At 37.6% G+C, this 22,200-nt stretch overlaps 1 protein-coding gene across 3 annotated transcripts in view; it reads left to right on the top strand.

Moving 5' to 3' along the window:
• The window catches only part of INTS9 (integrator complex subunit 9), a 122,806-nt gene that overhangs the window by 12,511 nt on the left and 88,095 nt on the right, over positions 1–22,200 (top strand). For 2 of the 3 annotated variants that reach the window (XM_017540494.2, XM_037742684.1), the window contains exon 2: positions 19,533–19,660. The exons of the other annotated variant lie outside the window; for it this stretch is intronic. In XM_017540494.2, coding sequence (XP_017395983.1) covers positions 19,533–19,660 — 128 coding nt within the window. The remainder of the gene's footprint in view (positions 1–19,532; positions 19,661–22,200) is intronic. 3 annotated transcript variants of the gene reach the window in all.

Below are 22,200 nucleotides of genomic sequence, written 5' to 3'. Positions count from 1 at the left end.
AAAAACAGTGAAATGATTCTCTCTGACTCCTTCACTCCTTAGCCTCCTTCCCAGGGGCAATCTCAGTTATCAGTTTCCTTTGTATTTTTCAAAGATACTCTGGATTTTCATGCATGTATATAGTTTTCATCCCTTTATTTTTTACATAGTGAGAGATTATCCACATTGGTTTGGCATATTAATTTTCCTTTTTTAAGTTAGAAGTGTGTCTTAAAGATTATTTCATGTAAGTATCTAGAACTAATGAACAGAATCTGTGTTTAACAAGATTCCAGTTCTTTGGTTTTCAAGATACGAAATATTTTCAATATTACTATCAAATATTTTTAGAAAATAGAAAATTTCTAACACTTTGTGTTTTCATTGCCTTTAGGAAGAGTTTAGAATTAAGGGTATTTGCCTGAAAGATACAGTTCCACCACCTACACTCTCCCCAAGTATTTTAAAAATCATTCATGATTACTTAAAGTTTAGGGCATAGTTTTTGTTGCTGATTTAAAACAAAATTTATGAAACTAGTATCAGTATATCTCAGAAATACATTCATACTGTTGCTAAAAGAAAAACCAGTTGCATAATGATCTGTTGTTTAAATATACCATGATTTATCTAACCAAACCCCTATCAATAGACATTAGTTGTTTCCAGTCTCTTGCAATTACAACTCACATTTTACAGATTATCTCCTTTGTAAGCCTCTTAGGGAGTACATCTGTAGCGTACATTTCTACTGGTGAAATTGATGGTTCGAAGGGTATTTGCATTTTTTATTAAGGTTTATTGCAAAAATGCTTCCATAGAGATTTATCAAATTGCAATTGCCAGCAGCATATCCTAGTGCTTACCACTACAGTGTAATGATCAAACTTGGTTTTTTTCTCACTGAAAAGTGAAAAAATATTATGTCATTATATTTTAAATTTGATTTTTCTCACATTATGTATGTAATGTAGAGCATATTTTTATATAGCTATGAAAGGATTTATATTTCTGTTTTCTGCCCAGTTCTCTTCCTCTTAATCTATTAATATTCCAGTACTAAACTATTTTACCCTATTTAATTCTGGAGTATATTTTAATACCTTAAAGTGCTTACTCCTGCTCATTGCCCTGTGCCTCAGAATTTTCCAGGCTGCTCTCAAACTTTTTTTTTTTTGGTATAAAATTTAAACTTTTTTTATGATTTGTATAAATTTAGAATTATGAGTTCCCAGTAAAATCCTTTTTGTATTTTTATTGGGATCAGGTTGAATTTATAAAATTTAAGGAGAGAACTAATTTCTTTTACTATAGCATTGAGTCTAAGAATAAGGCATGTCTTTTCCTTTATTTAAATCTTTTTAAATTTTTTCTTTGTAGCATTTTAAAAGCTTTTCTTAATACAGCTTTTAGATATTTCTTGTTAAATCTGTATCTAAAAGCTTTATCTTTTTGATTGTTACTGAAACGGAAATATATTTTTCTATTTGATTTACATATAAGAAGGCTATTTATTTCCTGTGTTCACTACACAGCCCCCTGTTGAATTTTGATTTTTAATACTTTTTCCAGTTGATTCTCAGGTTTTCCAGGTGTAAAACTTTGCAGATTTTTTTTCACTTCATTTCTTTCTGTGATATAATAGCAGTGGCTTCTACGTGCAGAACGATTTGGAATAGGAGTTTTGTTGGTAGGCATCTCTGTTCTGTTTATGATTAGAGTGAGCATGCTTCTTAAACTTAACACCTCACCATGATACTGACTTTTGGCTTGACATTTTTATGTATTTTAATTTACTTGCTGTAGCTGGCTGCTTTCTTGCTCCATAATTTTCTAGTCGTTAGTAAAGTGAGATTGTTTTACATAGCCTAACAATAAGTTATTTTTTGAAAGAGAAAATGTATTTGTGTTTATTGTGTGTCCTAGGCAGTTAATTATATCTTGTAAGCCCTTTCCAGTCTTTTGAGTAAACAGTGGATTTAAAACTTAAAGTCTTAGGTAGTGCATGGCAGACTCATAGAAGTAATAGATTTCTACACATGATCCTAGCCAAAACAAAGGGAAGCAATGAGTAATAGATTTCTGTGACCTTGAAGGAAAACTGCAAGATTTCCTGGGAAAACAGAACAGCCAGAAATAGTTTCCCTGTACTTCAGAGACAGGCCTGATAAAGCCAAGAAATGTAAACAATCAATCTATTAAAAATAAATATAATGGCCACACACACCCCTCCCCAACCACACACACCCCTCCCCGAAAAATCTCTGTAGAAACAAAAAGGGATTCAGAGCCCCAGGTGATGGCTTATTTTTAAATGGCTTTTGATTGAAGCTTATGTGTCCAGTAGGAAGAAACTGTTGATTACTATGTTGATGACTGTGTGATAGTTATAGCTAACAGATAAGAGAAGCAATAACAAAAATCCATTGCTTGGCTATACAATTGAATGAATGTTATTAAATGCCTATCTTCAGTGCTGTGAGATGTAAAGATGAATAAGACAGATACTACCTATCAGTAACTCACTGTTAAACAAACTGTGTATTCAATGTATCTGACTGAGAATATATCGCCTTGGTGATAGCCTTTGATACAAGCAGTAGTGATGTATGTAAGATTAGGATTATAAAACATTAATCCCATTGGGGTGGGTAGAGGGAGGGAGAACATCAGGAAGAATAGCTAATGGATGCTGGGCTTAATAACTGAATGATGGGTTTATAGGTGGAGCAAACCACCATGGCATATCTTTACCTATGTAACAAACCTGCACATCCTATACGTGTACCCTTGAACTTAAAAGTTGAAGGGAAAAAAAAAAGATGAATTCCAATGGAAGAATCACAGTTGCCTAGAGAAGTAAAATCTGAACTGATCTTGAAAAGTAATTTGATAAATATGTTTGAGAAGGAGTGTTATGTCTTATTTCAGGTAGGAGGAATAGTTAAAAATAATTTGGAGAAGTTCCATTTCCCCAACGTTGTGTGTGTACAGTTTATTGTATTTTTTGCTTCATGGTGTTCTGTAGCAATGTATACAAAAATGGACACATTTCCCCCGATGACATCCTCCTATTTGGATAGTTCAGAGTATTGGCTACTGATATGGTTGGCTCTGTGTCTCCACCCAAATCTCATCTTGTAGCTCCCATAATCCCCATGTGTTGTGGGAGGGACAGATGGGAGATGGTTGATTCATGGGAGCGGGTCTTTCCAGAGCTGTTTTCATGATAGTGAATGTGTCTCACAAGATCCGATGGTTTTAAAAACAGGAGTCTCCCTGCACAAGTTCTCTCTTTGCCTGCTGCTATCCATGTAAGATGTGATTGCTCTTCCTTGTCTTATGTAATGATTGTCAGGCCTCCCCAGCCATGTGGCACTATAAATCCGCTTTCTTTTGTAAATTACTCAGTCTCAGGTGTGTCTTTATCAGCAGTGTGAAACAGACTAATATAGCTACTAATTAAATTAATGAAAGGTTTATATATTTGATTGGAACAATAGATCACCATAAGTGGAGCAGGGGCAGACCTAATAAATGTATTAGAGGGAAAGTTAGAAAGGCAGATTGAAGCAAAAGCCTGGTGGGTTTTACTACAAGACTTAGTGGTTTGGACAGTAAAGAATAAGGATTGTGGGAGTTTTCCGTTTTCCAGGAAAAGTTTCAAGGAAATTTAAGAGTTTAAAGTAAGAATTTTTAAACACGTAGTGCCTTTAAATTTATCCGTTTGGAAATCTGGGACCAAGGGGTTAGAAGAGCTTTATTTCACACAATTAAGAAAAACTGGAATGTGAAATCAGAAAGTATGATTTCATTGCAGTTACAGAAAATATTTAGGAAAGTGACATAAAATCCAAACAAGAAGAATTAGGAAGCTTAGCAAATGTATCAAAGCAAATTCCAAGTCAGAATTACCTGCATAGGAGAGGAGATGTTTTTTTAGCCCTTTACAGAAGACCTCTGAAGCAGTAACAGAATTCACAAATAGCACCAGAGGGCAAAAGGCATCCCAAGACTCAATGGGACCAGTTGATGATACAGTGTGAGAAGAATGCCCAGATATGAATAAGGAGGGAAGAGAAACATTAAAGAATTCCCTGATTTTCATCTCTGTTGAGGAAGAGATAGGGTGCAGGGGGTAAGGGGGCCCCTCTTCTCTCAGAACTGATAAATATGTATTCTCCATCACATCAACATATTAAATATAGACAAATTACTAGAAAGTATGTTGCAGCTATCAGGATGCTTATTTGGTTTTAGGTATAATTTTCATTGAGTTAAACGATCATAAACTTCAAGCATACATACAGCTTGATGAATTTTTACCATACATGCATCCATGTTTTCATGATCAAAATTAAGATACAGAACATTTCCAGCAACTTTGTCACTTCCCAGTCAATAACCTTCCCTCCAGTTCATCACTATTCTGACCTACATCACTGTGTCTCAGATTTGCCTATTCTTGAACTTGATTTAAATGGAACTATACCATATATATCTCATTTGTGTCTGGCTTCTTTAATCCAACATTATGTTGACCTAAAAGTTTTAAAGGGTGAAATTGTTGCATATGTCACCTGTCTGCAAATAGCAAGTTGGTAGAGAGGACTAGCAAACTGCCTTTCATCCATAAATGCATCCATAAATCCATTATGGAAAATCTACCCATAAAGATAGAATATCATCTTTATGTGGGATTCTTCAGAAAACCTTAAGAAATTCAGCCTAGTAAAACCTATTTGTGTGCCTAGCAGGCTGCTGAGATTCAGTGGTAAACTGTCAGACAACATAGTTGTTTTTCAAAAGAAATCAATCTGACCAAACTAATGAGAGTTATTTCAAGGAACTAAGTAAAAGAAAGCACCTTTTTTTTTTTTTTAACATGTTTTTAGAAAACTTTTCTCAAAGTAAAAATAACTACTACAGAATCAGTACATGCTACTGTAAGAGAAAACTTTTCAGAAGATAATTCCAAATCCTGAGAAGTATTAAAAAAAAAAAAAAAATCACCTGTAATCTCACCACCTCAGATAGTCAGTCGCTTTGGTATACCTGCTAGGATGGGTGTGTGCACTGCTAGCTTCTTTGTGAGTCACCCTAAAGCTGTATATCAGTTAGGATTAGATTCAGTGACAGAAAGCCTCAAGCAATGGTGGCTTAAACAGGATAGATGTTTACATCTCTCTTTTATAAATGATGTGCTGAGATAAATAGTCCAGGGCTGGTATGGCAGGTCCAGGCTCTCCTGAGAGCTTGTAGCTCCACCATCTGTAATGCGTAACTTCCTCTTTGTGGTCCGATATGACTACCAGCTCAGGCCATCATATTCCTATTCTAGCCACTAGGAAGAAGGAAGGAACAAAGCAAGCCATGTCCTCTCCCTTTAATACTTTCTCAAAGTTGTGTACACTACTTGTATTTATATCTTCCTGGCCAGCGTTTTCTTACATGACTACATATAGTTGCAGTCAAGTCTAGCAAATAGTTTTTATTCCAGGTGGCTATAATTACAGCTGAGACATGCATTCTAATTTAAAAGGAAAAGAGGCATACAGATAATGAGAGACAACAGTCATAAGCATTTTCATTTGGAACATTTATATAGTTCTTTTTCAATATGTTTACAGTATAACATTGTGTGGACGTATTCTACTGTTAAACATTTTGGTTTTTATTCCGTACTGTCCCACACAGTGCTGATGAAAACATACTGTCTAGATTTTTTTGCACCTATCTAGTTGCTGTATTTGCTTATTATAAATTCCTAAGTGGAATTTTTTGTTCAAAGACCATACATGCACATTTTAAACTTTGATGCAGTATTGCTCTTCAGGACTGCTGTAGTTTTTACGCATAAAGTAAATGAGAGTTTCCATTTCCCCACAACCTCATCATTAGCTTTTTTGCCAGTGTATGGACTGAGCATTTTATCTCAGTATAGTTTTAAATTGCATTTTTATTTCTTCTGGGTTTCTGTTTTGCATTTCTGTTACGTCTTTGCATATGTTTTTTCACTCTTTTGTGTTCTTCCATGAATTAACTGTGCTTTTTGCACATTTTTCTGTTGGAATCTTTGTGTTTTTCTTACTCATTTGTTAGAGCTCTTGATATATTGAGGATATCAATTTTTTGTCTTGGTTTTATAAATATTATTTTCCCAGATAACCTCTTACCTTGTTCAAAGTAGTTTTCCTCATAGAAAAGTCCTTAGTATAAGTAATACAATCTATCAGTATTTTCTCCCAGGATCATGGCTTTAGGATCATGCTTTAAAAGTTAATTCCTGGGTCAGGCATGATTGCTCACACCTGTAATTCCAGCATTTTGGAAGGCCAAGGTAGGCAGGCTGCTTGAGCCCAAGAGTTCAGGACCAGCCTGGACAACATAGTGAGACTTTGTCTCCAAAAAAAAAAAAAAAAAAAAAACACAGAACTCTCCGACCCAAAAATTATATTAAATGTTTTCTTAAAACTTTAGAATTTCCTTGCTCAGATTGCATAATAAAGATTATCAAAGAAGTATTTTATTATGGACCAAGGTAAACTGAAAGTCAAAATTTAGTTCCTTCAGTAAGTGTGGCTCTCCCTTCTGCCTAATCTATAGGATCATCATTCATTAGTAAAGAAGCTACTTGCTTCTGTTCTCTCTGAAAGTCTCTACCAAATGGGAGAGGCAAATGGAAGCCTTCTCCTTTGCTGACTCCTAACTTATTACTGGTGTGACTAGTAAGAAGTTTTTTCATTGAAAAGCCTTTTCTTGGCCCTAATACATAGCCAGTCAGCCTGGGTTTTGTGCCATCATAAATGATTAATAAATGTTCACTGTCTTTAAAAACATATTCAGTTTATCAGAGGCTGTTTGGACATCCATTTCTTTGAAAACCTGAAGTGACTAAAGGGATGTAAACTTCTCCCTGCCCCCAACTCCTGATCCACACAGAAGCATATTTGTTCAAGGGTTAAAACTAGGCATGCTCTTCTCCTTGCTGAAATGTATTATACCAGGCATCTTTCCGCTAAATATAAAACACTTTTGTCCACACTGAAAGCCTGTTGAGTTAGGGAACCCCTTCCTGATGTCTTCACAAGTGTGACCAGGAACTCCCTAGTAGCCACAGTATTTCTGCTGCATGCTTTATGGTTGGCTTTGATGTCCAGATTTGTTCAAACCTTGAAACTTGAACCAATGCATTTATGTGGCTTGAAGATATATTAAAAAAAAAAAAAAAAAAAAAAAAAAAAAAAAAAAAAAAAAAAAAAAAAAAAAAAAAAAAAAAAAAGCACGTTTCTAACATGCTGGAATAAATTCCTAGCTTACTCTTGAATTAACATTACACTAATAAGTCTCCGTTGTTGATGCTGATCCTCTAGCCATGTATAAGTTTTACCATTTCCTTAACCATTTTTCTTTCTTGCCGGTTTGTCACTGTTGAACATTTTCAGCAATTTGTATAAATTCTGTTGTCCTTAAAAACTTTGTTTCCCATAGAAATTCTCCAGTAGTGACTCTATTCAAAAAGAGAAAAAAAATTGTTTTCTGATTCTTACAAAAAAAAATCTGGTTAATGTTTGAAAGAAGAAGTAGTAGTCAAGGGTACAGAAGTATCTAAGTAGAAAGTGAGAATTCCAGTATGGTCAACGACTCTCCCCTGTGGTAACCACTTCAATCAGTTTGCTGTGTATGCTTACAGTAGTGTTTTATACATACATACATGTATACGTATGTATGTGTATGTATATATACACACACACAATATATATGTAACAAACAGAGTCACATATATAGCTCCATGAACTTCTTGTGATCAACTATAATTGCTTTTTTCTTTTCTTTTCTTTTCTTTTTTTTTTTTTGAGACATAGTCTTACTCTGTAGCCCAGGCTAGAGTGCAGTGGTGCAATCTTGGCTCACTGCAACCTCTGTCTCCTGGGTCCTGGTTCAAGCATTCTTCTGCATCAGCCGGAGGCCGGGATTACGGGCATGCACCACTATGCCAAGCTAATTATTGTATTTTTAGTAGAGACAGGGTTTCACTGTGTTGGCCAGGCTGGTCTCAAACTCCTGACCTTGTGATCCGCCCATCTCAGCCCCCTGAAGTGCTGATATTACAGCCATGAGCCACCACACCCGGCCATATGATTACTTTTCAATGTGTATTAAGTGCTGGTTTTAGATGGCCAGCAGTGTTGGTTCCAAGGCAGCCCCTGCCTGTTTTCCTTCTCTCACCCTTAATGATTTAGTATCAACACTTCCACCCTCCTTGCACTACTGTTGGGGAAATTTTGCTTTTTATGACCTCCCTCTGCTGCTTGTCTCATTTTCGTGGAAAGCCAAGTAGAGGACAGAATGAACATGAGGGAGCAGACCTCAGTGGCAGTCACTCAGCTGTGTGACATCTAGCCTCTCTTCAACCAGAAAGTGGCTTTTCTGTGTTCACCATGCATGCTACAGATTTTCTGCACAAGTGGAAAATTATCCTTGTATTTTATCCAGCTGTGTAGTCAGTTTGACAGTGAGTATGATTGGCACATTTAACAGCTCTCCTGTGAGACGGAATCAACACACAAAGTAGAAGAAGGTGAAAGATTACCAAATAAAATTGAAATGTATTTATAGAATTCTGATGGTTGGCGGGCCTGGCCCAAAATTCCTAGCAGGGGTAATTTGCCTCCAAATTAGGCAAATTTGGCTCAGTGGAAGCCAGCATCTCAGAATGGGGTAGTATAAGGTAGGGATGCTCCCTGCCCCTCCAGGAACCTTATATGCCCTGTTAAGGCATGGAGTGTCGCCTAATGCGCTGCACTTTTTGATGGCAGTGAATGTTTACACTCAGGTGTGTTGGGGCAGTGATGTTCACAAGCTCTGGAAGAACAGGGTTCCGTGTTTTTAAAAGAAGCATTTAGGCTGGGCATGGTGGCTGACACCTGTGATCCTAACACTTTGGGAGGCCAAGGCTGGTGGATCACTGGAGCCCAGAAATTGAACACCAGCCTGAGCAACATGGCAAATCCCAGTCTCTATTTTAAACTTTTTTAAAAGAAAATAATAAAAGATTTTTTAAAAAGGAAGCATTTAGACTAGGTGATCTTGAAATTAGTTACAGCTTGTGCATTGTATAGTTTTCTACATTTTCAGAAAGTCAATTTTTTTTTTGTTTTTTGAGACAGAGTCTCGTAGCTCAGGATGGAGTGCAGTGGCACAATCTCTGCTCACTGCAACCTCTACCTCCCAGGCTCAAGCTCTTCTCCTGCCTCAGCCTCCCAAGAAGCTAGGATTACAGACATGTGTCACAACGCCCAGCTAATTTTTGTATTTTTGTAGAGACGGGGTTTTGCCATGTTGGCCAGGCTGGTCTCGAACCCCTGACCTCAGGTGATCCACCCACCTCGGCCTCCCAAAGTGCTGGGATTACAGGTATGAGCCACTGTGCTGGCCCAGAAAGTCAATTGTGAAAGAGCACAATGTCACAAACGTGTTGGTGACAGGTTATATAAAAGAGGAGTTTTGATTGACCCTGTGAAATGGTAGAATATTGAGAAATGACATTTTTGTGTTAAAAGAAAGGTTAAAATAATCTAGTTAGATCTCCTTATTTATCAGCTGAAGATATTTGAGACCCATAGAATTTAGGGATTCATTCAGGCTAACACCAATGTATCAGCAAAGTTAGAACTAATACTTTATGCTGATATCAAATGAGATATTGGATGATGTGATACATGGGTTGGTTGAATAGAAAAGTGAAAAGAATTGGTGATAGCATTTACAACTTATTTCATTAACACTATTGCATATTAAAAAAAAAAAAAAGCAGTTTCTTTATGACTGTGTAGTTCTCTCAAGCAACAGTAAAGAGCTGTTGGCATCAACTCAGCCTAGAAGTTTCAGGTTACAGTATGGATAAATAAAAGGCAGTTTCAGCAGCAAAACTAAGAATCTTCTCGCTGTTTTTGAATGGAAAGGAAAACCAACAGAAGAAAATTACTGCTTATGATGGATTGCAGGGCAATTTATAATTTAATTTACTTGGCACCTTTGCTTTATTGCATCAGTTAGCTAACGAATTCTTTTTGTTCAGAACTAGATACACAGTCATCTGCATTCTTACCAATTCAAAATAAGGCCTTTTAGAGTGTACTACCTCTACAAAAGATAGTAATAATCGTTTAGGTCTCTGATAGTTCCTTTCTTTCTTTGTAGCACGGTGTGTATACTGTGTTGGCTAACTGTACTGATTCCGGAGCTCACTGTCCCGGTTCAAGTCCCGGCACATTTTCTTACAACTTTGGGATCATGTGCAAGTTTTATACTTTCTGTGCCTAATTTTTTTCGTCTGTTAGATGAAAAAATAATTCCTACCTCATGACATTCTTGGGAGGATTATAGGAGTTAAAATATAAGGTTTTTACAGAGTGTTTGATACCTAATAAACAGCACAGCATAATAACTATGCATATTGTAATTACTTTAAACAAGACTAGGGGAAAGAACGTAGGTTATGTTTTAGTCCATGATTCTTTTTGCAAAAAAACAGACTTGTTACCCAAAGTCAGTTTAGTAAAATTGAATTTGTCATATTACCAAATTGCCAAATTTACTAATTTGTCAAATATTTTTTATGCAATTCTCAGTATTTTATACTGCTTTTAAAGATTTTCATGAGATAAAGTTGGCTGGCTTTCATTTTGTTTGGGTAGCTGATTTTTTTTTTTTTAGACAGAATTTCTTGTTGTGCAGGCTGTAGTGCTATGGCACGATCTAGGCTCACGGCAACTTTCAACTCCCGGGTTCAAGCATTTCTCCTGTCTCAGCCTCCTAAGTAGCTGGGATTACAGGTGCATGCTGCCACACCTGGCTATTTTTTTTTTCTGGGACTGAGTCTCACTCTGTTGGCCAGGTTGGAGTGCAGTGGTGCAATCTTGGCTCATTACAACCTCCAAGGCCTCCCAGGTTTAAGCAATTCTTCTGCCTCAGCCTCCCAAGTAGCTGGGATTACAGCCATGTGCCACCACGCCTGGCTAATTTTTGTGTTTTTAGTAGAGACAGAGTTTCACCATGTTGGCTAGGTTGTCTTGAACTCCTGACTTCAAGTGACCTACCTGCCTCTGCCTCCCAAGGTGCTGAGATTACAGGCATGAGCCAACGTGCCTGGCCTCATTTTTTTCATTTTAGTAGAGATGGGATTTCGCCGTGTTGCCCAAGCTGGTCTTGAACTTCTGAAGTCAGGCAATCCACCTACCTCAGCCTCCCGAAGTGCGAGGAGTACAGACGTGAGCCACCATGCCGGACTGGATAGCCAATTTTTAAAGTATTAGATTTGCTGAAACCTTAGCATAATATGATTTAATCTTGTTAGTAATAGATGTAACATTCAAAATGCGTATTTCAAAATCAATAACCAAGAAATTCCCAAGGACTATATACATTAGTGAAAAAAGTACTAGAAAAATTTCTTTTGCTTGCTCCTGGGGTCTGTAAGGAAGCTTGTCTCTGCAAGGAGCTTAGTCCAGTGCTTTGAGAGTGTTGACAGCCTGATGTTTATGCTCCCCTTACGGTACAGATATTTAAGCTGAGAAATCAATATAAAATGGTCTCAAAATGGTGACATTTATTGGGGACCTGCCCCAACCCATTCCTCATAGAATTCCTTCAGAATTTCCACAAAGCCCCACCAGAAATGAGCTCACCATGCAGACCGTTAAAGGATCTGAAATCCACCATGAGTTAGGATGAGTAGACATAATAAGACTACCAAGAACTTCAGAAAATCACACAACTTGGAGACTCTGTAATATGTCAACATGATTTAAAGGCAAATGTGAAGGAATCAAACCTTTGAAAAGAATAAGATGCTGTTTTTAATAAGAAAAGAGGACTTCCAGATTTGAAAAACATAGTCACTGGAAAGAAAATTTCAGTATTTAACCCATTGATTAAATAGCAGATTTGACACCACTAAAGAAAGAATTAGCAAAATGTAAGATAAATCTGAGGAAAATACCCAGAATGTACTATACATAGCAAAAAAAAAAAAAAAATGTGAAAGGATAATGTAGTCACAGGGAAGGGGGAATAAAATGAAACATTACCACATGCATTTAATCAGCATTCCGGAAGTAGAAACTAGAAAGAATGGAGAGAGGCCATATTCAAAGTGATCGTGGCTGACAGTATTTTTCACTTTTGCGAAAGACGAATTGTTATGTGTTAGAAGCATAAACCAAAAAGAAAGTAAGTCATACCTCATACCTGTGCACATCTTTGTGAAAGATCAGAACACCAACAGCAAAGAGAATATTTTAATAGCGGCTTAAAACACCAGCTAGACTGGCAGCAGATTTCTCCCCAGCAACAATAGATGCCAGAAGACAGTTGGATTAGGATCTTTGGGGTTTTAAGGTAATTTGCTGCCCCATAATTCCAGTATCATCACTGTTAAGAAGTAAAGTTAAGAAACTTTAAGACCAACAGTAACTAAGAATTCACTATTTTAGCGCTATCACTGAAGGAGGTATATTCAGGTCTGTATTTCAGAAAGAAGAGAGTTGAACTCAGAAGACAGGGGATAGAAGAAGGATTCGTGAACAAATAAATTGATTAAAATATTATTAAATAATTGTTTTAAAAGTTAAATAATTCATTGACTCAAATATGATTAAGACATGTCTATCTTTTATTTACATAGTACTGAGAAAAACAACAACAGTGAGAATTAAATCATAACAGTGCTTTAATGATGGGACTGAACAATGCATTGTATTATTACACTAATTTCTTTTTTCTTTGAAATTACTTCCATCTAGTGCAAGAAATTTGTTACTTGTCTTCATGTGCATTGGAACATGATAGGGAATCCTGTTGTACATATCTTGGTTATAAAACATTAAAGCTTCAACTTGACCAGATTCTGTGGCTCAGGTCTGTAATCCCAACACTTTGGGAGGCCGAGGTGGGTGGATCACTTGAGGTCACAAGTTCAAGACCAGCCTGGCCAATAATGGTAAAACCTGTCTCTACTAAACATACAAAATATTAGCCAGGCGTGGTGGTACATGCCTGTAATCACAGCTACTCGAGAGGCTGAGACAGGAGAATAGCATAAATCCAGAAGGCGGAGGTTGCAGTGAACCAAGTTCGCAGCACAGCACTTCTGCCTCAGAGACAGAGCGAGACTTTGTCTCAAAAAAAAAAAATTTTTAAAAGTCAAATCTTCAACTTGTGGTCAGTTTTCATAGTATTAAAAAAATCTGAGGGAATCAGAAGAAAAAATAAAAACAAAGAAAAATTATAACTAAAACTTAAAAACCAAGAAATAACAGTATCATATTATTGAAAAATGTAAAGGTAACTAGCAGAGTCAAAAAAGCTGCCTCTCAAACTTGGGAATTGAGGACTGAGTTTTTATAGTTTGGAAAACTATTTGATTTATTTTTAACTGTGTATATATAACATTTTATTTTAAAAAACCTCATTAGACAATGATTCACCAAAGGAAAAAAGTGGATATATCTAAATGATTTAGAAATAAACCCAGAAACCTATTTAGAAATATTTCAGCTACTTGGGAAGTTGAGGCAAGAGGATTGCTCATGCCCAGGAGTTGAAGGCTACAGTGTTCTGTGATTGTGCCACTGCACTCCAGCCTGGGCAACACAGCTAGACCCCATCTCTTAAAAAAAATGAAATATGTAAAATTTTTAAAAACCTAGAAATAGATATTAGGACAAAGATTATTACATAATGGTAAACAGTTCACTGGTAAGATATAACAACCGTGACCCTTAGGTACAGAAATGTAACCTGAAAATATATGAAGCAAAATTTGACAGAATTCCAAAGATAAATTGACAAGTTTTCTTTCCCCTAGGACTCAAGTAAGGATATAAGAGAAACTTTATATCCTCTATGTACAACTAGAATACAGAATTTCCGTTTTTAAGCATACTGGACCTTTTGTAAAAATCCACTTTTACAGTGTACAGAGCCACAAAGCAAGCATCTGCCAGAATCTAACAATTAATGTATAGAATCTATTTTCTTACCACAATAAAATTGGAAATCAATAACCAAAAGATAATCATTGCTACTTGTATATTTGGACACTCTAGCTTATTTGAAAATACAGTAAGGTGTAAACATGAAAAACCAGGACAAATAGACCACTGGGCAAAAAAAAATTAGACATAAATTCAGACTATTATAGGATGTTTAGGTGTCATAAACCAAGAATAATTTAACAAACATGAATCACCTTTAATCAGTTGTGCTAGGATATTTAGGAAAATGGACTATTTTTTTCCAGTTGTGAATAAAAGGCCAATTTAGGACATTTAAGAAACTATTTTTAGAGATCAGATGGGTTGAACACCATTATAATGGTTCTGCAGAAATATGTTGATATCAAAAAGAAAACAGCAATGAAGTGGGCAGAATGTGGATGGTTGTTAAACCTGAGTAATAAATACATGGGATTTCATTATACCAATTTTTCTTACTCTGTAAATGTTTGAAATTTTCCATAAATAAAAGTTTTTTTAGCCCACTCTAACCTCAAACTCCTGGATTCAAGCGATCCTTCCACTTTAGCCTCCCAAGTACCTAGAACTAAGGTGTGTGCCACTACACCTGGTTATTTTTTTTATTTTTTATAGAGACAGGGTGTCACTGTGTTGCCCAGGCTAGCCTAAACTACTGCCTTAAATTATACTCCAGCCTTGACCTCCCAGTATGCTGGGAATTACGGGCAAGAGCCACCATGCCCGGCCACAATAAAAGCTTTTTAATGAAAATAGCAGAATGGGAAATACATATACTAAGTATAACTGATAAAATTTTTATTCAAAAAATATAAATAATCTTAACTGTATGTAACTTTCAAAACCAGGTTCCACTCACTCTGTGAAAAAAAGGCAAACAGGGAAATACAGATAGTATAGTGGTCACTCCATACCCACAGGGGATAACAGCGAATACAGTGTCACTGCCTGCAATGTAAGTTGTAGTACATTGCTCTTTTTTTTTTTTTTTTTTTTTTTTGAGACAGAGCTTTGCTCTGTTGTCCAGGTTGGAGTGCAGTGGTGCAATCTCAGCTCACTGTAACCTCTGCCTCCTGGGTTCAAGTGATTCTCCTGCCTCAGCCTCCTGAGTAGCTGGGATTACAGACGCTCTTGCCACCATGCCCAGCTAATTTTTGTATCTTTGTAGAGACAGGATTTCACTGTATTGGTCAAACTGGTCTCAAACTCCTGACCTCAGGTGATTTGCCTGCCTTGGCCTCCCAAAGTGCTGGGATTACACGCCTGAGCCACCATGCCCAGGCTGCATTTTAAAATTTATATAACTTTTGTTGTATTGTTGTATCTTATTATTTGTAGTTTTTTCTTTTCACATATTTTTCCCTTTGTAGTTGGCTGAATCTGTGGATGCAGAAGCCGTGAATATGGAGAGCCAGCTGTAGATTGTGATCACAGAAAAACTTGTAGCTTTTTAATTAAATAGAAATAAAATGAACATGAAAGCATTGCTATGTGCTTGTTAAGCTAGGAAAAAATAAAGATTATTCTGTACTTACTAGTGTATCTATCTTCCTGAAGGGCAAGCTAGCAAAATGGGAAATATTTATAAAACAGTTCATTCACTTTACCTAGTCTTAGGGGATACACATGTTTAAGATGTGAGTGAATGCCACTGTAGAACATAAATTACTCCTTTCATACTTAGATGACCTCTTCAACGCCTTAATGATTTTATAAAACTTACTGTGTACCAGGCACTGTACCCATTCTTTGAGCCCTCCCAACAACTCTGCTGCAAGGCTAGGTTGTATGACTGCACCTTATACTTGAAAGTTAACTTTCCTCAAATCACACATTAACACCGAGCACAGTCAGGATTTGAGCCCAGGCAGTCTCAACTTCAGACTTCCCACTTTATATCATTTCACCAAACTGTCTCTCAGAACTAAAGCCACTTATCAAGTAGTTGACTTTCCTTGGTTAGGGCCATTTAATTACCTCTACATGGCTACTAATAGTGATAGCTGCATTTTGGTGCAGATTCTAAATGGCTTTGAATATAATGCTCATGGGTTTAAGCAGTGAAACAGATCTGATATATTACCAATGACATTATAAATAAGTACAGTCATTTTTGGAAAGCATTTTGGCAGCAGATTGAAAGAGCATAAAATGCTCATTTTTTTTGACCTAGTTAGTGCCACTTCTGGGAATCAACTTAAAAAACAGTAAAATATGGAAAAATCACTTACGCACTAAAGTGATCACCACAGCCATGCTTGCAATAGCAGAGTGACAGGAAACAACCTTCAGTGTTCCAACGATGAGGGAATGAATGACCAAACCAACCATGGTATATTGACTTAGACCAGTAAAAATGAAGGGTGATGCAACATAAGGAAAACATAGTCATCAAGAGTGGAAGCAACACACAGAGCAGTACGAACACTAAAATTACAGCTTTTACAAATATGGAAAAAGATGGAATATAAAAACTAATCAGATTGGTGTGACTTGTTAATTTTATTTCCATAATTACTTACTTGTTTTCTGCCTTAGTCTCATAACCCTCAGTAGATGATGTGCTGCTTGGTGACAGAGGCAGGATACTGGAATTGTACAAAGAACATCACTGGAGGTCACAGGGTCTGGGCTCTTCGCAGGCGCCTATGTGTGTGTGAACCTCAGGCAGCCACTCTGTGCTTCCATGCCCTCAGTTGACCCATGGTGGGCGGCTTGCGAAGCATGAATGGGATCGTTGGAGTCAGAGGGACCTCACTATGTGTCTTCGGCTCTTTCCAGAAAAGCTGCTGAAACTGGGTAGAGCTCAACCTTCTCATCCATAGAAATAAGGCAAATGAGCTTGAGGTCTGGCACCTTTTGTCAGTGCTCTGAAAATGTTGTTCCATTTGGTGGTAACCATTAGAAAGCGTTCCTCACTTTTCTTTGGCCCTTGGGCTTTAAGGACGGTAACAAATGTAAAGCCTTTCAATGAACTTATTTTGCTGAAATCTTTTGAGCATCAGCTTTTTAAAAAATTTACATGTTCTTCTGTTTTCTGGTGTACCTTATCCTCCATAATTTAGAATTAAGGAGGAAGGTAAAAAAAGATTTTGTCATTCAATGTGGCTGGCTAAATTTTCTGGGGTTTTTGTTTTTGTTTTTTTTGGATTTTTTTTTGGAGATGGAGTCTTGCTCTGTCGCCCAGGCTGGAATGCAGTGACCTGATCTCAGCTCACTGCAACCTCCACCTCCCAAGTTCAAGCGATTTGCCAGCCTTAACCTCCCAAGTAGCTGGAACTACAGGCACCTGCCACCACGCCCAACTAATTTTTGTATTTTTAGTAGGGGGAGGGTTTCACCATGTTGGCCAGGATGGTCTTGATCTCTTGACCTCGTGACCTGCCCACCTTGGCCTCCCGAAGTGCTGGGATTGCAGGTGTGAGCCACCATTCCTGGCCGATTTTCTGTTTTGTTTTAATATTTTTTTTCTGATTATAAAAATGTAGTAAAAGCTCATTGCTGAGTGTTTGGAAAACAGAAAGCCAAAAGAAGAAAATTGGACAATAATTTTCCCACTCAGAAATGACTGTTAAATGCATTTCATTTTATTTTCTTCCATGCTTTTCTGAATACCTGATTTTTTCTTATTTTCAAAAGGAAAAATATAGGAAAGCTTTTACTAGAACGTTTGCTGTATTTAGAGCAAGTTTAACATGATGCTGTGTGTTCGTTTTGAGATAGTTTATCTTTAACAAATAGTTCTTAGATTGGAATAAAGACCAGTAGCAATAGGGAGACAGATGGAAGCTAGGATAGGAACATCTCTGTCTTAATTAGGAGGAAAAAACTTTCTGTAATCCTGGTACCTGTCAAAGAAGGAACTTAAGTAAAGTGTAATTGCCAAAATCATGCATCTTAAGACTTCTTCAGGACAATTGCAGTTTGAAATAATTTGTATTGTTTTCATCATAAGTACCTTGTATCTTTTCAGACCATGAATTGTGAATTTTGGTTTGGTAAAATATCATCCTGCGTAAACTTGGAATAAAGGAGAAGCTTGCAAAATACAACTTCTTGGCTCTTGGCCTTACTATTTTTAGAACATGCAGTTTTCAGAAATCTTTAGTTCCTGTAATGTCCTCTGTAGAAAAGTGGAAAATTCCTCCACTTGAAAGATAGAACCAATAACAATACCTGGAATACGTGGAAAGACAGCCTAAGTGACTGTGGCCATAGGGGGCTGGCCATTGGTGGAGCATCACTCCCACTTGTGCTTTCCTTATGCTTAAATCAGAAGGAGAGGGCGCCATGGCTCATGCCTATAACCCCAGCACTTCAGGAGGCAGAGGAGGCAGGCAAATTACTTGAGGTCAGGAGTTAGTGACCAGCCTGGCCAACATGGTAAAACCCCATCTTTACTAAAAATACAAAACAGTTAGCCAGGCATGGTGGCAGACACCTCCAATCGCAGCTACTTGGGAGGCTAAGGCAGAAAAATTGCTTGAACCAGCGAAGCAGAGGTTGCAGTAAGCCAAGACCACACCACTACACTCCAGCCTGGGTGACAGAGCGAGAGTGTCTCAAAAAAAATTAATAATAATAAAAGGAGAGAATGGACTTGCTGGTGGATTCAGCACACTGTTCCCTTCGTTTTCTGGGCTTTGCTGCTCAAGGGAGGGTTTTAAAAGTTGGGAAAAGGGTCTTTGTCCATTTCTTTTCTTCAGAACAGCAATAGAAGTATTAAAAGTGGCAGAGCACATCCCATATAGATAGTTTTCAGTGTGGCAGATCTGTTACTCCCATGACATTGAGGAGAACATGAAAAATGTTTCGGTCTGTGTGTGTTGTCTTCACTCTCCTTTGAAGACACCATGGTGGCTTGTGCCCCTTTGACTTCTGAGCTCTTCTGCCACAGGCAAGAGACTCCTGCTTGGCTAGAAGTAGGTTCTCACACTCCTGCCTAGTGTCTGCACGTCAGGGAAGTCACTTGTCCTTTGAGTCCTTTCTTCTTACAAGACTGAGCATAAACCTTTACTCATGCTTGTTAACCTTTCTAACCAGTTCGTCTTTGAGGAAGGTCACTTATTTACAAGGGGAGAAAACCAAACCTAGAGCACAGTTTGTGTCCAGCTTAGAGTTTCGTTGACATCCACAGCTTTAGACAGTACCTACATACAAAGGGGAAAATGAGAATTTGCCAGTGTCTTATGAAAACGGAATGGATACCCTTAGCCTTGAAACCTTCTATTTTGAATAACTGTGGCCCATCTAAAACTGGGCTTGCATAAAGCATAGCTTGGCACCCTGTGAAAAGACAGATGGATGTGATCTGAGACTTTTGAGTATTTTGAACTGCTAGGGAAAGTAGTCCCCCAGCAGTTAGAGGGAGGAAACCACGTAGAAAGTTAGTTGAACTTAACACACTGGTCTCATGAAAGAAGATGGTCAGTGTTGTTTAATTCACTTTACTTTGTAAACTTCTTGATTACTGATCAGAGTGATTTCTTTTTTTTTTTTTTTTTTTTTTTTCAGTATTGCCTGTCTGGGCACCCAACCTTACCATGCAATGTGCTCAAATTCAAATCAACCACCATTATGTTGGACTGCGGACTGGACATGACTTCCACCCTCAATTTCCTTCCTTTGCCACTTGTTCAAAGGTATGTGCTCGTGCATCCAAAGACAGAATGAGCCTTAAATTTGCTGGAAAATGATACCATTAGTATAAAGATTACTAGTACCTAGTGTATTGTCATAAGTTTGCTTTGTTCCCTTAAAAATGTTCTTTATCAAAATAATTTCATTGGCTGAGTTGATTGAAAGTGCTCTATTGATTTATTGATTGGCTTCTTTATTCTAACTTCTTCTGAGTTTCTGTAAAATGTTCTTGCAACTGCTCAGTACAACTGAGGTCATGTATATTTGATCTTTCTTGCTAATTCACATGAGAGCTGGTAAATGGTCAACTGATGAGCCCAGGAATTGAATTTTAGAATTATTTAGCAGCCTTTGCAGAGACTTAACATCATAGAGTCTGACATTTCTTTTCGATAGGCATCTGTGCATTATTTTCAAACTAAGACAACTTTAGATTTAGAACCACATATATAGCCCAAGTTCGTATCTTAAATGAGACAGATTGCCTCAGGCCTACAATCAGCACTGTTTACGCTTAACTAAGACTTTGCCTTAGGAAATTGGTTTGCCAGCATGCTACTATTTAGAAACAGTTTGTAAAAGTGGCTACCTCGTAGAAGCAAAAATACTTACAGTAGCAAAAAGTGACACCGCATACAAGCTAGGATATGGAAAAGCTATCTAAAGCAGATTTAAGAGCTCAAAAGCATAGCAAGCTGGGTAAGCTTTCTAGTTTATCTCAGTCATTCCTGAAGACATCACTGAGTGCAATGATTATTCACAATGATAACCCTATGAACCATCTAGAAGAATTATCATCAACTATTGATTTTTCTGAGTTAAGGGGTGCAGTAAGTTGGTGTGAGGATAAGGTCAGAGATAAGTCCAGATTACATTTTATGCAAAGCTGATGGAATTCAGTTATAGTTATATCCAGCAATTAGAAATATATGTGCCACCCACAGGCCAGGCTCAGTGACTCATGCTTTTAATCCCAGCACTTTTGGAGGTCAAGGCAAGTAGATCACTTGAGGTCAGAAGTTTGAGACCAGCCTGGCTGACACTGTGAAATCCTGTCTCTACTGAAAATAGACACACACACACACACACACACACACACACACACACACACNTGTGTTTTAGACTTTTTTAGTACATGGCACATAGGCTTAAAAAAATTTTTTTTGGCAAGGTACAGTGGCTCACGCCTGTAATCTCAGCATGTTGGGAGGTCAAGGCAGGCAGATCACTTGAGCCCAGGGGTTTGAGACCAGACTGGACAACATTGTGAAACCCTATCTACTCTCTCTCTCTGTTTCTCTCTCTCTCTCTCTCTCTCTCTCTCTCTCTCTCTCTTAGCCAGGCATGGTGGCGGGTGCCTGGAATCCCAGCTACTTGGGAGGCTGAGGCAGGAGGATCACTTGAACCTGGGAGGTGGAGGGTGCAGTTACGCCACTGCACTCCAGCCTGGACAACAGAGTGAGACTCCATCTCAAAAAAATAAATAAACAAATAAATACGTGTACCACCCACAGATATTACCCAAAAATGGGGTTTAGGGGGGAGCTTATTTATATGACAATGGGTTGTTTCCTAGTAACCTGGTATTATTGTCTTTTTTCCCCAAAGAACAAAATGTTTGTTTGGTTGATTGATGTTTATTAAAAATCTGCACTGTTATTGACCAGTGGATATAGAGATGAACAGAATAACTTACTTTTCTTCATGGAACTTACAGTCTATCAGGGAGAAAGACATCACACAGATGAAGATTTTATTACACTTGTGATTAGAAAACAAGTGTACATGCTTAGGATAATCACTTAAAAAATAAAATACAGATACCATGAGAGCTTCCAAAAGGGAACCCAGCCTGCTCTGTGGGGTCATGAATTTCCCAGGTGATCAGAACTGGACGAGGGCAGACAATCCCAGCTGCATGTTTTCCCCTTCCTGTTCGTTCTCATCCTTACCCAGTTCTTCTGTCCCCATGGCACTGGCTCAGCACTGGATTCTTCCTCCCCTCTCCCCCTTGCCATTCTTTTACTGTCAGAGGGAAGTTCTGCTAGTGGAATGGTTGCCTAGCTATCCATACAGTTTCTTAGAAAAGGTATCTCCTTTTGCTCAGACCAGGATGCAGTTGCCTATAATAGTATTCCTCACCCTCTCTATCCCCTCAGCTGCTTTATTTGTCTTCATAGCACTTGTCACATTATGAGTACATTATTTATGTATCTTCTGTCTTCTCCACCACATGTCAGTTTCATAAAGGCAGGGAATTTGGTTCTCTATTGTATCCCCAGTGCCTGGAACTGTGCTTGGCATGTAGTAGCTGCTCAGTAAGTATTTGTTGTATAAATGAATTGCTTTATCTTCTCTGGATTCCATCCTAATCTCTTTTTCAGAGTCCTTTTATTATTGTAATTAACTAATTAAATTATTTTACATCTTTGCTTTGTCTTAGACTTTTCCATCTTGTCATTTAATTATACTCATTCACTTTTAGCTTAAAATTTTTAAAAAAAAATCTGACCTTTTCTGTATTCCTCTTTCCCCTTCATTT

This window comes from Cebus imitator, unplaced genomic scaffold (assembly GCF_001604975.1).
Source record: "Cebus imitator isolate Cc_AM_T3 unplaced genomic scaffold, Cebus_imitator-1.0 Scaffold125, whole genome shotgun sequence".
NCBI classification, from domain to species: domain Eukaryota; kingdom Metazoa; phylum Chordata; class Mammalia; order Primates; family Cebidae; genus Cebus; species Cebus imitator.
The sequence above is the reverse complement of the archived record's forward strand: the minus strand, read 5'-3'. Positions and strand labels throughout refer to the sequence as shown.